This window comes from Manacus vitellinus, unplaced genomic scaffold, assembly GCF_001715985.3.
Source record: "Manacus vitellinus isolate BGI_N305 unplaced genomic scaffold, ASM171598v3 scaffold_0_pilon, whole genome shotgun sequence".
Lineage (NCBI taxonomy): Eukaryota > Metazoa > Chordata > Aves > Passeriformes > Pipridae > Manacus > Manacus vitellinus.
Window position 1 is genome coordinate 24863410 of NW_021938789.1, and position 14873 is coordinate 24878282.

Sequence of the window (14873 nt, forward strand, 5' to 3'; positions counted from 1 at the left end):
TGAGATTTTCACAGGAGTGTTCTTTCAGAAATAGGAAATCAGGCAGTTTCTATAGGATCTGGAAAATATTTTCAGTTGAAAACAAGTACATATAAGACAAAAATCCGGTATTTACTTGCAGATATCTGAATATACTATTATGGACTATGGTAGAAAGAGTGTGATTAAGTTGGTCCTGTTATTTTCTAAACATCTGCAGCCCCTTTTGCTCATCTTTTATTTCTGGAGTAGACAGCTTTTAGGGATTTTACTATCTTTGTCTAGATGCTTTATCATCTTTAGTACATTTTGAAGCCTCTTTGTGCTTCTGGTTTAGTTCTTCCACTGCTAAAGAAACTCTCAGTTTAAGAAATTGTTAGCATCTTCCAGTAGCCATGTTTCTCTGACTATGGATATTCTGCTGTATTCCTATCAGAATGTCTCGTCTCCAGGGTCTACTCCAATACTTTAGGCCCTTGATTTTGTTGGCCTAGGTTTCTTTTGGCTGTTTTCAAAAGTCTGAGTCAGAAGAAAAAAGCTTCTTAAGATATGCAGTTAACTCGCTAACTGTACTAAGACACCTGGTGTCACTCATACCTAGAATTTATGTCCACCTTCTGCTTTCTCATACTCACCTATCCAGTACTGTATTACCACTCTCCAGATCTCTTCCTTCCTCCAGAAGCAGAGGCTGCACAAATTACTTCCCCTTTTCTGTTTTAGTTAAATTAAAGCTCCTTGTGCTAACAGTACTGCCAGGACACATCTCCAAGATGACTTCATGAATATCTCCAATGGGAAAATATCCCAATGGGATATAGCATCAGTTAAATATACGGATCTTCACTGTTGTGTCATACCTTTGATTTCATTTTCCTGGGATCAGATTTCCAGTGAATTTCCCAGATCACTGTTTCTGTGTATCTCAGAACATGTTTTAGCTAGAATCTAGTAGATCATTAGTCCCAACACAGAAGGCAACCCCATTGCTACTATAATATCCTTATTCCCTGCAAGGCTGCCAGTCCCTCACTAATTCTAGTACTTCCTCCTCTACTTGAGGCAGTCTCATTTCATTTGCTCTGCCATTTCTTTTTGCTTCACTTATTCCTAGCCCCATAACAAAGATGCCTCTCAGTTCTCTTTCTTCTTTACTAGCACTTAGAGCACCTGCACCTTGCATCTCCTATTTGCACTAAAATGAAGGGAACTTTCCATTTACAGGGGTAATTCTCAGGCTCTTATTCAGCTGCTGAGTACTCCATTCAGCACTCTTCTCACCAGCATAGATTTCTGCTTCCAGATGCATCCACATTTGAAGTAATCATCTTTCTGAGTTCTACCAGACAAGTTTTTATTCAAACAGTAGATTCTTGAAAGAAAAACAGATGCTGTAATATCAATCTACTTCAACCATCAACATTCACTTCAGATGTATTTAAGATTCACAGTGACTGTGGATCAGTGACACCTGCAATGAACTGTCCAATAAGGTCATTCTGGCCTGCAGCCTGCTCCTTGCAGTGCTGCCTCTTGCTCAGTGTTTCTGGGAGTAGTTTTGGCACTAGGCCACTTCCAGGTCCACGATGTTGTAATGGTTGTACATCAGGTTACTTACATTTCTGGGGAGGGACATGTAGTGTGGTACTTACAACAAGAACTAGTTAATGAGCCCTAATCCCCAGTCCTAAGCCAAACTAAGGAGCTCTGGAGAAAAATTAATTATGGTTTTGTTTTTTTTTTTTCTCTGATAGAACAGCTCACAGCTATGCTGCATTTTCATCCAAGAATTCCTCAGACTGGCCAGGAACATTTGCCAACAATCATCTATTTATTTCTAGCTCTTAGCCTTCTCCCCATAAATTCAGCACTCACACCTCTGTCAGACCTGAGCATGTGCAGTGTATCTTTACCAACAGTACAGGAACTCAAAATATGGCTTTTACACAGCCCTCTTCTTTACATTAAGTCACAGAGCATACGGACACACACAGCAACTGAAAAGCCCCTAAGCTACATATACAATCAGTTCATGTACTTGACCCTTTCTGCTATTGGTAAAAAGCTATGCCTACATGGCTCTCCCATTAATGAGGTGTTGATTTTTATTTGAGGGCAAGATCACTAAAAGCCAGGGAACTTTCTCTCTGGACTAATCAGTGTACAGTCTGTCTCCCAGGACTTAAGGTATGTGGCAAACAGTTTGCCATTGGTAATTGATATACCTTTAATTTTTCTCGAAGTCATTCCCTTAATACAAGTCAAATATGCACATACAGTTAATAAGATTTTATAACTGGGTTATCAATATGTGAGAAAATTTTAATACAATTCTGAAGATACTTAACAATTACTTAAATAAAAAAAATTATAAAATATTTTACTCTTGTTTTCAATTTGACCCTGTCAAAGATGCAGAAGAAAATGGACCAGCTGGTGTCACTTGCAGTATCTATCCGCTTTCACTTTTGCTCTCCTATATGAAAAGAGTGAACGAAAGAAGATTTAGATTAAGACCAAATACAATTACACCTGAGTGTTTTAGCTGTCTCAAAACATTAATAATAGCCCAGGAGTGTTCTCACATCACCTGCAATTATCAGGAATAGTTTTCTGCATTCTGCCCACTGAATTAATGCAAATATTTATACCATATACTGGTACAAAAGGCTTTAAAAATTCAAGACAGTTTCTAAAGCCTCAGCTCAGGGAGAAAAAAAAATATTCCCACTAGATAACACAAAGGTAATCCTAATAAATGCTACTTCTCTTTAAAATGCAACTTCTTTCTCTCCAAAATGTTCTGGGGTATTGAAAAATGTTAAAAATTAGCTTAATTTTTAGGATTAAAAAGATTAATCCCTCAATAATTCTGCAGTAAACCCACTGAACAACCTGAATTAATTTACAGTCCAAACCTGCTAACTTCAGCTAAAGAAGTGAAAATTCAGATAAAAAAAAAAATAAAAAAAAGGCAACCCCAGAACTCAGGCACAACACTCACCACAGAAGAAATGCTCAACAACCCGCCTGGAATCTAGCCCTCTTTTGTACCCCAGGTTTACTGTAATTCCATCTCCCAGTAGTTTTTTTAATCAGTACAATATTTCTTGTATTTTGAAGTACCTGTCAAGCAGCATTTCATGAAAAGTGCCTTCTTTCCTGGCTTTTCTAAGAGCTTTTGTATCTTCTTTGCTTATTTTAAGTTTTTTGTCTTGAAAACTTTGGAATTTCTTTCTGTAAGGGGGAGAAAAAAAAAATAAAAAGGAAAATGTCTTTAAAATTTTGTGTTTCAATAAAACAACAGTGATAAGAGTCTTAGTTTCTATTATGCAGCAGAAAACTGGCCTAATAAAATACATCAAACCATCTCAGTACTACCACTGCACTAAGGCTCCTGTAGGTGAAAACTATTCAGGTTTTATTTTTTGTTTTGGCAGTCTAAATAGAAATGAGCCCCTATGTGGTCAGGAATTGTAAAGAGCCCCTTCTTCAACTACTAGCATAAGAAATCAGGGAACAAAAGTGTATTGGATGTAGGTCACAAGGTGCTGACAGTGAGGGAGCTGCAGGGAGTTTTCTCTGTGAGGAAAGGCCAGGGGCTGCCCCGTGCTGTACAGAGCTGGCTCTACAACACACCCACTACAGAACACAGCCAAGTCCCATCAGCAAAGCTGGTGGCACCTCTATGAAAATGTATTTAAGAAAGGGCAAAATGCCACACAGGCAGAGGAGAACAGAAAAAAACCCAAAAGTGCAAAAATGGCAGTGTGAACATCAAGGACAGAGAAAAAGAGGGAGGAGATGCTTCAGGCACTGGAGCAGATATATTACCTTTCAACTCATGGATAAGACCATGACAGAACAGGGGAAAAGTGGGAGAGGAAAGGAGTGGCTGAAAGAAACCACTGTATATTGACTCATACCCCATCCTGCTTCAGGGAGCAGGTAGAGGAATCTGGAGTGAGGGTAAGCTTGGGAGGTGGGGAAGAAAAGGTGGTATTTTTAAATTTTGTCTTTCTTAGTACCAAAATCCATTTAGCAGGCAACAAATTTAAGTAATTTTTCACTGTTGAGTCTGTTGCCTGTGACAGCACCTGCTACATGATCTCCCTGTCTTTATCTCAACCCATGAGCTTTCTCCTCCTATTTTCTTCCCTTGTCCTGCTGAGGGAAGAGCAAGTGAAAGGCTGGGTGGGAGTTTGGCCCTTTCACCAAAGATAGCCCCATGGAGAAGTGAAAAAAGGTACTTGAGCCCGTTACCAGCTCTAAAGTACATACACATAATTGATTTCACACTGTTTAACGTTTCCTTTGTCTTCTTGTGGAACTTCATCTTTCTTCTTAGCTTCTCTTTCAGCACAAGTACGAATCTAGTAATTGAGAAAAAAAACCCAAAACAACCAAAACAAAAAACACCTATATTATAAAATTGTAAGCTATAGGTTAAAGATGACAACATATCCTTCATGACACAATGAGCCACAGTGACTTTTCAAGTTCACAGATTTCTAACTGGTTAACTAGAGACTACTGCAATCAAAGCAAGAGCTGCCTGAAATATGGGGAATATTAAGTGTAATCCTTAATACTACTGTGAGACATAATTGCCTTCATCTCAAAGGAGCACCATTACAGTTCTTAGTTTTGGCAGAGACAATTCAGAGATTGATCTAAAAATATTATTGCTCTGACTAGTAGACACCTACCTCTGTGTGGAGAGACATATTTTCCATGTTCAGATAAAGTCAAGATAGTCTTTTTAGATTTTCCTAAAAGATCTCCCCTTCTGCATCACTCTGATAAACCCTTCTCTGTCTCTGATTCAGTAATAATTCATCTCTTCCATACCAAGCTAATTAGAACTACATGGAATATCACATAGATAGTCTTGCCCTTTAACATCTTGCCCTTCTGGAGTGGTAAAATATCTTCCTATCTCTACTGGAAGTACTGAGAATTTATGCAGCCTTGGTGCTCATTTACCTTTCTTGTGGCCTAATCACTTGACAGCTTACAGAAAGCAATTATAACTGTATTAACAGTAAACTGTGGCACAGAGACACCTGCTTGTTTGAATATCCCTCCCAATCCTGTATTAATTGTAGAAGTTAGTGATTACCTTTATCATTTCTTCTTCCCCTGCAGTTTTGCTTTTGGCTTCTATATCTCCCTCTTCATTACATCTAATAAAACGGCTATTTGCTGCTAGTAATGCCATTTTCTTCTGCAGAAATAACATCCCACATTGTTAGAATAATGAGATTGTATATAATCCTTGATTCATAACATTTTATCCTCTACAATACATCAAAAATCTCTGTAAATGTGTTTTATTCTTTTATATATGGATACTTCAATAGCTAGCCAGAAGACTTGCTGGCTCCTCCATTCTTAAGATGCTTATAGCTGCCAAAAAGCAGTAACTTGAAATATTTTAAGAACTTCCCATTATAGGAAATGCACTGCAGTTGGGAAAACATAATATTAAAAGTTACAATATGAAAGAGACTGCCAAACAGTTTTACTTCACAGTCAAAAAATATCAGCATAGATTAATTCAAAATACAGTCAAACACTGGGAATGTCAAATGAACTTTTCCAAATAGCTTACATCTTGGAAGACAGGTTCCCATTGCTCTCTTGATCCTATTGCATCGGAACGTCCAACAACGAGTCCATCTGAATTTATACCAAGATATTTGCCATAACCAGATTTCAGAGCAATCCTCAAAGAGAAAGTGCAGGAAAAAAAATAGAATGTTTTTAATTTATGCAATTCCCAACATGCAAGTTACCACAAACACATTTATTATTAGACAATGTATTTAAAGAGAGTATTAAAACATGTATTCACACAGAAAACAAAGACAGTTATCAAACAAAACTTGAAACACTGTTAAAGGAATTACCTTGTATCAGACAACTTTACTGCTGTAAACTGCTCAGGAGGACTAGGGCCTTCATCATCTGAGGAATGAATTTTCCATTAGTTAGGTATGAAGTATTAAACATAAAATATTTTAGCCTATTAATACTGCAGTTTCAAAAGGAATTAAACACTGACCATTGCTAAATACTATTCTTTAAAATTCTCATTTTTGGAGAATTCACAGTTAAAAAAGCAATGCAGGTGCTCATTTATGTTCATGTATTTAGAGTGCTTAAAACAAGACATAAAGATGATCCTTGCATAAAGAAATTTGCAGTTGAGAATGTTTTATAATTCTCCTGGTGGCTTTGAAAACCTTAACTTCCTTGTAATGTTACTTTTTTCTTAACAAAATGCATTATGGTTCAAGCTATTGTAACTCAGCTCAGTATCCTAAAAGCTACTAGCCTCTCCATCCCTCAAAACCAAAATGAGAGAATATTGCCATCACTGGTTTGATCTCATCCTGGAGGTGAAACATACACTCTGTCAGGGTTCTGGAATAGTCTGTGCCTGAGTGATGGCTCTCAAATTCAAAGAACAAGCTAATTATCCCAGCACATTAGCAGCATTCTTGTGCAGTTACAAAACAAGCATATTGAGAGAAGATGCAGCAATAAGCCTTAAAACTCATCTGCCTTGAATTTCACTCTTCAAATGATGCTATAAAGATTTTATAGGATTTAATAAAAATTATACTGCTTTTTATCCAGCAAGTGGTATGGCCTTTAACAGGTAATCATCTCCAATGCAGTTCAATTTATTATACACATAAACCATGGAGAAACTAGATGAGTGAAACTGATTGGTAGTCATTAGGTTTAAGTCATCTGCATGCTTCATCTATAACTACTGCATTTGTAGTAAACTGCTTTCAGCTGTAAAACTGCTTGCCTTTAAGTGATGTTAGTTTTATGCTTTTAGGCATTTCATTGTTCAAACTGCTTATTTTCAAATTTTCTGGAACAAACCTTTATGTGGTGCTCCAAGTGTAAACAAGCCATTGTCAAGGGCGTGGATGTAAGCTCCTTTATCCATTTCTATAGCTATAGTTCCTGTAATTTCACCAAAATTACTGATAGCCCACCAATTTCCTGTAATACAAAACCATGACAGTTTATTAACCAAGTAATCCCAACTTCTTACAGCAGTTCAAGAGATGATATATGTCTTCTCTGAAGAATTTGAAATTCTAAAGATAAAATTTCTATTTGCTATCTTGAGATCTGTGTGCGCTATTTTATAGTCCAGAGCCAATTTAATGGTGAATGGTGTTGCTGCTGCATCAGAAAGTCCTGCTCTTATCCCTACCCTGTCATCCCTGGTTACAAGCTCCTGTGCTTTATCACTTTTTTCTGTTACTCTATAGAGCAAGTTGATTTATTCAGATGACATAGCAAACAAACACCTTGCAAGGAAATTGTTTTTTTTTTTCTCCTCTTGATCAGTCTCCTGCAGTTTTGGGGTCATATCCAATCATTATTAAGTACTCCAACAAAACAGAAGCAAATACACTATTTCATCTTGCTCTTAAATTACTTCATGTGAGCTGTAATCCTGGGACTTCAGTTGTTCAAGCCAATCTATGTTTGAACATTTGAGTCCCACAGAATCCTACCAAAGTTAAAGGTAATCCTAGCCATGTGCATGACTCAGAATTATGACTTTTATATTTTTTTGAACAGTAAAATTTTCTCCTTGTATATTGTCTTACAAATATTTCCTACCTGATTAAGATAATAAGTACTTTCAATTATTCAGTCTGAATATGGTGTCTTTTTTCCACGTGATAAGTTTGGCAAGTCAATCTGCCATGAGCAGAAATAACCTTTTCCTGTCTTTATACAATACACAGAACTATTCGTCTTGTCCTACATAGTCAGGGATCACATGTATGAATTCAATGTATGAATTTTCCAAATTTCTCCCACTTTTTTGAAATCTGGCTAAACTAAAGAATACAGAATATCTGTATCATTCTTCTAATGTAAGGCACAAGAGCCCATTTTGTCATAATTTTTTTTAACACAGGAACAAGGATGACTTCCCCCTGCCCTATTTTATCTTATGCTTATATACACATAATAAAAAAATTATCTTTATCCTGTAATGTGCACTGTGCTACAAAACACGTCTGTATCTCTCATGATTTTGTGGTTCTTTCTAGCTGTTTTTGTTTGTGAAGTGAACTGTCATCAATCAAGAACATGACAGTGCCAAGGGGCAACACTGTAAAGTTATTGTTCATGACTATGCACACTTTGATCATTCTATTTTACGAAAAAGTAGTTATGAGTAGTTATATTTTATTACTGGTTAATGTTTGTGTCTTCAGTTTCAATTTAACTCAATAAGTAACTGCATTACAGTGCTTAAAAGTCTCTCCTCCTGCAGCAAATACCACTGGGGGGTGGTGGTACTGGAGGAGATATTCAATCTGATAAGCACTTTCGGATTATCTAAGAATATATTTAGCTAAAAAAAAAAAAAGTGGAAAATCCATCCCATTGGCATCAGAAGTTCCATTTGGAGTCTAGGAAGATCCCAATATACAAATAATATGTTGTGAGAAATAGTTATAAATCTCTATAGGAACTACACTTAGTTTACAAAGTCCTATAACAATCTCTTTAGCTTCTGCTATATCCCCTACAGCTTCTATTCTGTCACGTAACTCCCGGAATATTGCTCACCAACAATATCAAGCTGCTCTGCTGCATCCTCCTCCCTTTTCCTTTTCTTCTCCTTGTGCTTTTTCTTGCTGCAAGGAGAGATGCAAAGAAATGAGAACGAGCCTCCGGCCCGGCACTTTCACCCCTCTCTCTCACGGCCTCCCGCCCAGGCCCTGACGTCAGCCGAGAGCCCAGGGCCCGACCCCCTGTCCCGGCCGGGAGCCCAGGGGTTCCCGCCGCCGGGGGTCGGGAAGGGGCGTGCGGGGCGGCACGGCGGGCGGTGCGGGGCAGCACGGCGGGCGCTCGGGGCCCGGGCTCCCTGACCCGCGCTGCGGCAGCCGCTGCCCGGGGAAGGGCGGCGCGCAGGCGGCCGCTCCTCACCTCTTCTCTTTCTACCCTTTAAGGACAAGCTAGTGGACTTAACGCAGGAATACTCCGCCATGTCGGGAAGCGCCGGCGTACAGCGCCGGCTCGGCTCCGCCCCGCGCCCGGCGGAAGCCTTCGGCCGCAGCGCTGCTTCCGCCGGGCGGGGAGCAGGGACCGGCGGTGTCGGTGTTGCCTCGGAGCATGTTCGGGGTGCCGGACACGGAATTTGGGAGTCGGGGGGTGGTGGCAATAAAACAAGAAGAGTTTAAAATTACGTTTAAGAGCCTGTCCCTCGGCACCTTCCCCTTCTGAGTCTGGCTTGGCTCCCTGAGTTCCTGCAGCGCTTTGCAGGACTGCAGGCAAAGAGCGCCGAGGAACTTAGCGCTCAGAGCTTCCTCTGCAACCTGTGCGTGTGTGTAGTATAAAACGTGTAATGGGCATCAGCAGAGCCCTGGAATGTGATCCTTCTGCCGAGGGCACCAGACCTTGCCTCAGTGGCGGTGTTACACGAAGTGGGGTGCCTGGCAGTGCTGGTGCGGGAGCAAAATCTTCGAGGGAAGCACGTGAAGACAAGCTGGGGAAATGAAGCTTGTAAATCAACAAAGTGCACCAAGCTAGGGGCAAAGTGAGGTTTAAGACAATTTTTTCCCCATCCTGTTAGCCACTTGGTATTCCACAGAATAAAATCTACCTCAGGCTTTCCCCTGGGGATATAACCACAGAACCATTTTTCTCACATTTTTAAGATACCAGTAATCCTTCTTTGGGGAACAGCCTTACTAGCACATGTGTGATTAGAATCCCTATTACAGCAGTAATTTGTGTTTAGTCCTCTGCTGTTTCTACTTCACATTAGTGGAGTTTGTGCCCAAAAGGCTGTCTGCTGACTACCATAGCTGGTCAAATGAAAAATACCATCCCTATCAAATCTTGTCTTACAGGTACACATACAGAGATTGTATTCGATTGCTTCCTTCTGGTTTCTGAGTTAATTTCCTATCTACACTTGCAAGTTCTCAGTACCTAAAATGTATCTTCTACAAATAAGAAATGAGAGTCTTATACATGGCTCTGTAAAAGCTTTCAAAATCACTGAAAGCATGGCCTGGTGATAAAGCTTGGCATGTATGAAGTCCCAATGAAACTGACCCTGCAGTTGGTGAACAACTGCAGGTCATTCCACAGATACTTTAATTGGATCCAATTCTCTGCCTTTTCTCACCAAAATCCTTTAAATTTCTCTCTGCATGCCTAAGATGATGAACCCCATATTTTTGTCTGCGAAGCTGTAGTGGTTACACCTGCCATATTAAAATGAAAACAACCGTAATGGACTTCTGGGAGTTTTTGGCAATTCCCTCATTTTGGAGCTTTGGGGAGAAGGTGGTTGGGAGTAAGCATGGGGCTTGTCAGCAAAAGCAATACCTGAATCAAGCTGCTGGTGCATGTGAATTCAGAATACTTTTTTTGTGTGTGTCTCAGGCATGCTACTTCCCTACTAGTGTCTTCATCTGTTGCGGTTTTTCACTGAAGACAGTCATCTCCTTGATCAGTGTTTGGGAAGTGGATAACTTGAAGCAGTGTGTTGCTGTGGTAGACAGTATGTTACTTGACTGATTTATGGACTTACCAGTCCCAGGAACTTGCATCTTGCAATTGTTTATTCGAGTAAAAGCTGAAAAAATAGGTAGAATTGAAAGCTGCAGACAGTGATGGACAGCTTGCTGGTCTCTGCATGGAGCTGTAATGAGGGAAGTATTGCATTAGCAAAGTCTTGCATCAAATCAGGTTGTGAAGGTCCTATACATATTTGTCTATGTGAAGGATCAGAGAAGATCCAGATTTCCAGTACAGGATTGAATATATAGGTGGACTATTAGCAATCTATTCTTTTATTTCAAACTCACCCTCAAGTACATTCTATTTTCTATTCTCATGTTTCTAGAGATTATTGCCTGAATTGTTGAAAACTTTTGTTAGTGTCTTAGAATTTTGTAACTGGTAATAGAGTGGTTGTTGGTTAGTTTCCTTGTTTTTGTTGGTAGATACAATGGCTTGTTGGCTGATGAAACATTTTATAATCATAAAATCATAATCACATGGTTTGGGTTGGAAGGGACATTAAAGATCATCTAGTTCCAACCCACCTGCCATGGGACCAGGTTGCTCAAAGCCCCATTTGACCTGACTTTGAACATTTCCAGGGCATCCACAACTTTTCTTGGCAACCTGTTCCAGTGTCTCACCATCCTCACAGTAAAGAATTTCTTCCTAATTTCTAATGTAAACCTACTCTCTCTCAATTTAAAGCCATTACCCCTTGTCCTATCACTACATGGCCCTATCCATGTCTCTTGTAAAAAAGTCCCTATCCAGCTCTCTTTAGGTACTGGAAGTTGCTCTAAGGTCTCTCTGGAGCCAACTCTCTTAGCTTTTCCTCATAGGAGAGGTGCTCCTGCCCTTTGATTGTCTTCATGGCTCTCCTCTGGACTTGCTCCAGCAGGTCCATGTCCTTCTTATAATGGGGGCCCTGGAGTTGGACGCAGTACTCCAGTGGGGTCTCATGAGATCAGAATGAGAGGGGGAGAGGTACCCTCTTTGACTTGGGCTGTGTGGCTGGAACACTTGCTGGCGAGGACCAAAGCAAAAAAGTTGTTGAATACCTCAGCCTTCTCCACATTTCGGGTGACCAGGTCTTCCATTTCCTTCTGGAGAGGGTCCACATTTTCCCTAGTCTTTGTTTTATCACTGATGCACCTATAGAAGCTTTTCTTGGTGCCCTTGACATCACTGGCCAGATTTCATTCTATCAGGGTTTAGATTTCCTGGCCTGATCCCTGACTACTCGGCCAATTTCTCTATGTTCCTCTCAGGCTACCTATTGCTTCTTCTACCCTCTATCGGCTTCTTCTTTGTGTTTGAGTTTGTCCAGGAGCTCTTTGTTCATCCATGCAGGCCTCCTGGCATTTTTGCCCAGCTTCCTCTTTGTTGGAATGCATCGCTCCTGAACTTAGAGGAGTTGATCCTTGAATATTAACCAGCTTTCTTGGGTGCCTCTTCCTGCCAGGGCTTTATCTCATGGCACTCTACAAAGCAGATCTCTGAAGAGGTGAAAATCCTTTCTCCTGAAGTCCGGGGTAATGAGCTTACTATGCTCATTCCTCCTGGCTGCCCTGAGGAACTCGAACTCCACCATTTCATGGTCACTGCAGCCAAAGCTGCCCCTGAGCTTCACATTCCTTACCAGCTCCTCCTTGTTGGTGAGAACAAGGTCCAAGCACAACACCTCCCCTTGTTGGCTCTTCTGTCACTTGGAGGAGGCAGATCTCCTTTTAGCCAATATATTTGTGTCTCTTCAAGCTAATTGCTCAACACTGAGCAATTTTAGCAAATATGATTGTATATGACTCTTATCACTAAATACCTGTTTTGCTGATTCTATCAGATGCCTATCAGGCAAATATTTTAGTAAAGGGAATAAGAAAACAGAGAAAGCAATTACATCAGAATTAGAAAAAAGCACAGAGGAGATGAGTGAAGCAAAAAAGAATGTCAGCATGCTGATCACTCAGCAATCCTAGCATACTGGCTTGCCATTCAGTGCTTATTTTTTGGTTTATTTTGAATTCTTTTTAGGCTTTGATTCTGTGGAGAGCAAACCTGCAGGAATTCTTTATTGTTTTGTTAACTGTACTGTAACTTTACAACTTTATTTAAGATAGATTAATATTTTTTGACTGCTCAACTGTGCAACCTTAGTATTTGCAGAGTATTTGTACACTTTTGTCAAAGTGGGCCAGTGTCCACTGATACACCATGACTAGCACTTCATAGTACACAAGTGGTTGCCTGAGAGGTCATATGAGAGAGGAAAAGGTAAGAATATAAAGCATTTATAAGAGATTTAATAGCTTAAAAGTTATTAGGAATTATCTAAGTTAGATATTTAGGTTTTTATTGTTAACTTAAAAAAAACCAAGAACAATTAAAGCAGTTTAATGTTTATTATATGGTGGAACTACATTTTGCTGTTTGTCCACCAGATGCTGCTATAGCCCCAAAATAGATGCAGAGTAAGAAATCTGAAAAATAAAAGAAGTAGTTTTTATTTTCATTACAAGTCACCCTTACATATTGTGATGCTGGAAAGAATTACACACGTGCTTATATTTCGTGTAGGGAATAGTCCCAGTGAGTTCAATTAAGCAGCTCATTCTGTGTAAAGTCAGTTGTGGTTGTAAGCTTTCTTAGGATGGGGATGTATCAGTTATGTTTGCTATTTTTGTAATTTGCTGTTTCCCCCATTATGAAGATAAAGAGAGAAAGACAGAAGGACAGAGACAATACATTTCTTATTTTAATAGAAATGTGGGGTTTTTTTCAGGCTTTCATAATGTAAAATATATTTTCTTGTTGATGAGTATAATTTTATTTAAAATTCTTAAATTTAGTGACTACAGCAAGAAATAGGCAGCAGTAAAGTATATGCAGACGGTGGTAAGACCTTTCCCTGCGTGGCAAAGCAATGGCATCAATCAGAAAACTGTATCTAAAATGGTACCACTTTAGAAAACTATTTAAACTCTAATTTGCTAGTTAGTATTTTTGAAATTAAAACATTTCCAATATGTCCTGGCTGTGATTGTTTAAAAAAAAATAACAGTTGTTTTTCTTTATGGCAATGGAAATAAATTGTATGGAGCAATTGTAGAAAACAAATCACTTTTTTAATGACTAGATTTTCCTGCCAGCTTGGAATTTGCCGCATGTGCATTTTGTTTTGAATGCCTAAAGAGTGAAATCATTTGCCATCTCTCATGCAAATGGGGCAGATTGGCTGAGGTGTCATTTGCAAAATGTGCACTTGCATCATTCGTGTTTGAAGGGGATCATTACAAGCAATGTTTTCCGTAGACACTCAGGATTGATGGAAGTGGAGGGCTGAGACTCAGCGTCCATGGATATAGTCTAGTGTCATAAAAGCCTGGACCAAAACTGGGGTGCTTTGGAGTTTTCTCTCATCTTGTTTATTTATGCTAGGAAATATTAAAATACCTCCCCAAACCAGAGAAACTTGAATTAGCTCTCTTGATAGCCAAGTTGACAGATTATATGTTTTTTTCCCCTCTTTTGTTTGTAAGTGTGGGCCCCATGTGAAATATTGAAGCTCCTGACTAATGTAGCAGCCAAGATCGATATAGTTTTGTTTACTCATTTACATAAGGAGTGAAATCTGATGTGAGTTAGAACCAGAGCAACTATATTTTAATTTTTCCCCGGTGGGACAAAGTACATACGCTAGAATGTTGTGGTGGTTTCTCATAATGTTCAGTAGCAGTTGTGTGAGAGTGTTGAAGCATCTCTAGGACATGATGGTGCATACCACACTGGCATAACAGATGTAAATAAAAAGCTAATTTGATTCTTAGCATTTTTAATACTGCATGCTGAAAATGCTTTTATTATAACTTCCAAATTTTAAGTGTGACCAGAAATTACCTTTTTTAAAACAACCAAAGATGTTAATGTTAGAGTTTTAGCACAAGTAAATAGTTATTCTCAAAATTTCATTTTCCCTACTCGTCTTATTGTGCAGTACTTAGATTATTTGGAAAATAGGAAGGGTTTCTCAGCCTGTCAGGAACAGGGTGGAGCCCCAGCTCAGATTCCCCAGTCCTCAGCATCCCTTGTACAGAGGGGTGGTGTTGGTTCTAGCTTCTTAGGTGCTTCTGCTTTGCCTGGTCACTCCCTCACTTTCCTCTGCTGTCACTCTGTAAAGTTTTGTAGTGACATTTTTGTAGCTGGCTGGATCTTCTCAATATCTCTTTCCCCAGACATTGAGACCCTGCTCTGCAATTTGGCAGTGAGGGACAGAGCAGTCACCAAAATCCCTTTCTACTGGACACCGAGGGAATGCAAAAGAG

At 39.5% G+C, this 14873-nt stretch overlaps 1 protein-coding gene across 1 annotated transcript; it reads right to left on the reverse strand.

Annotated features, from left to right (window-relative positions):
• Positions 1-1319: 1319 nt before the first annotated feature.
• Positions 1320-9051, reverse strand: FRG1 (FSHD region gene 1). The gene is made up of 9 exons (XM_029962638.1): positions 8955-9051; positions 8605-8672; positions 6883-7005; positions 5892-5949; positions 5594-5708; positions 5102-5206; positions 4261-4352; positions 3106-3216; positions 1320-2455 (listed from the first exon to the last, which is right to left on the reverse strand). Exons 1-9 carry the CDS (start codon positions 9023-9025, stop codon positions 2419-2421), a joined length of 780 nt encoding a protein of 259 aa, XP_029818498.1. The 5' UTR covers positions 9026-9051; the 3' UTR covers positions 1320-2418.
• Positions 9052-14873: the final 5822 nt, after the last annotated feature.

Bases quoted from the DNA above. Each gene is read 5' to 3' on its own strand.
- FRG1 (XM_029962638.1), bottom strand. From the start codon at position 9,025: ATGGCGGAGTATTCCTGCGTTAAGTCCACTAGCTTGTCCTTAAAGGGT. The intron at 7,006-8,604 runs GTGAGCAATATT...TTTGTATTACAG, and splicing joins AGAGCAGCTTGATATTGTTG to GAAATTGGTGGGCTATCAGT. The intron at 5,207-5,593 runs GTAAGCTATTTG...TTATTTCTGCAG, and splicing joins GGGAACCTGTCTTCCAAGAT to AAGAAAATGGCATTACTAGC.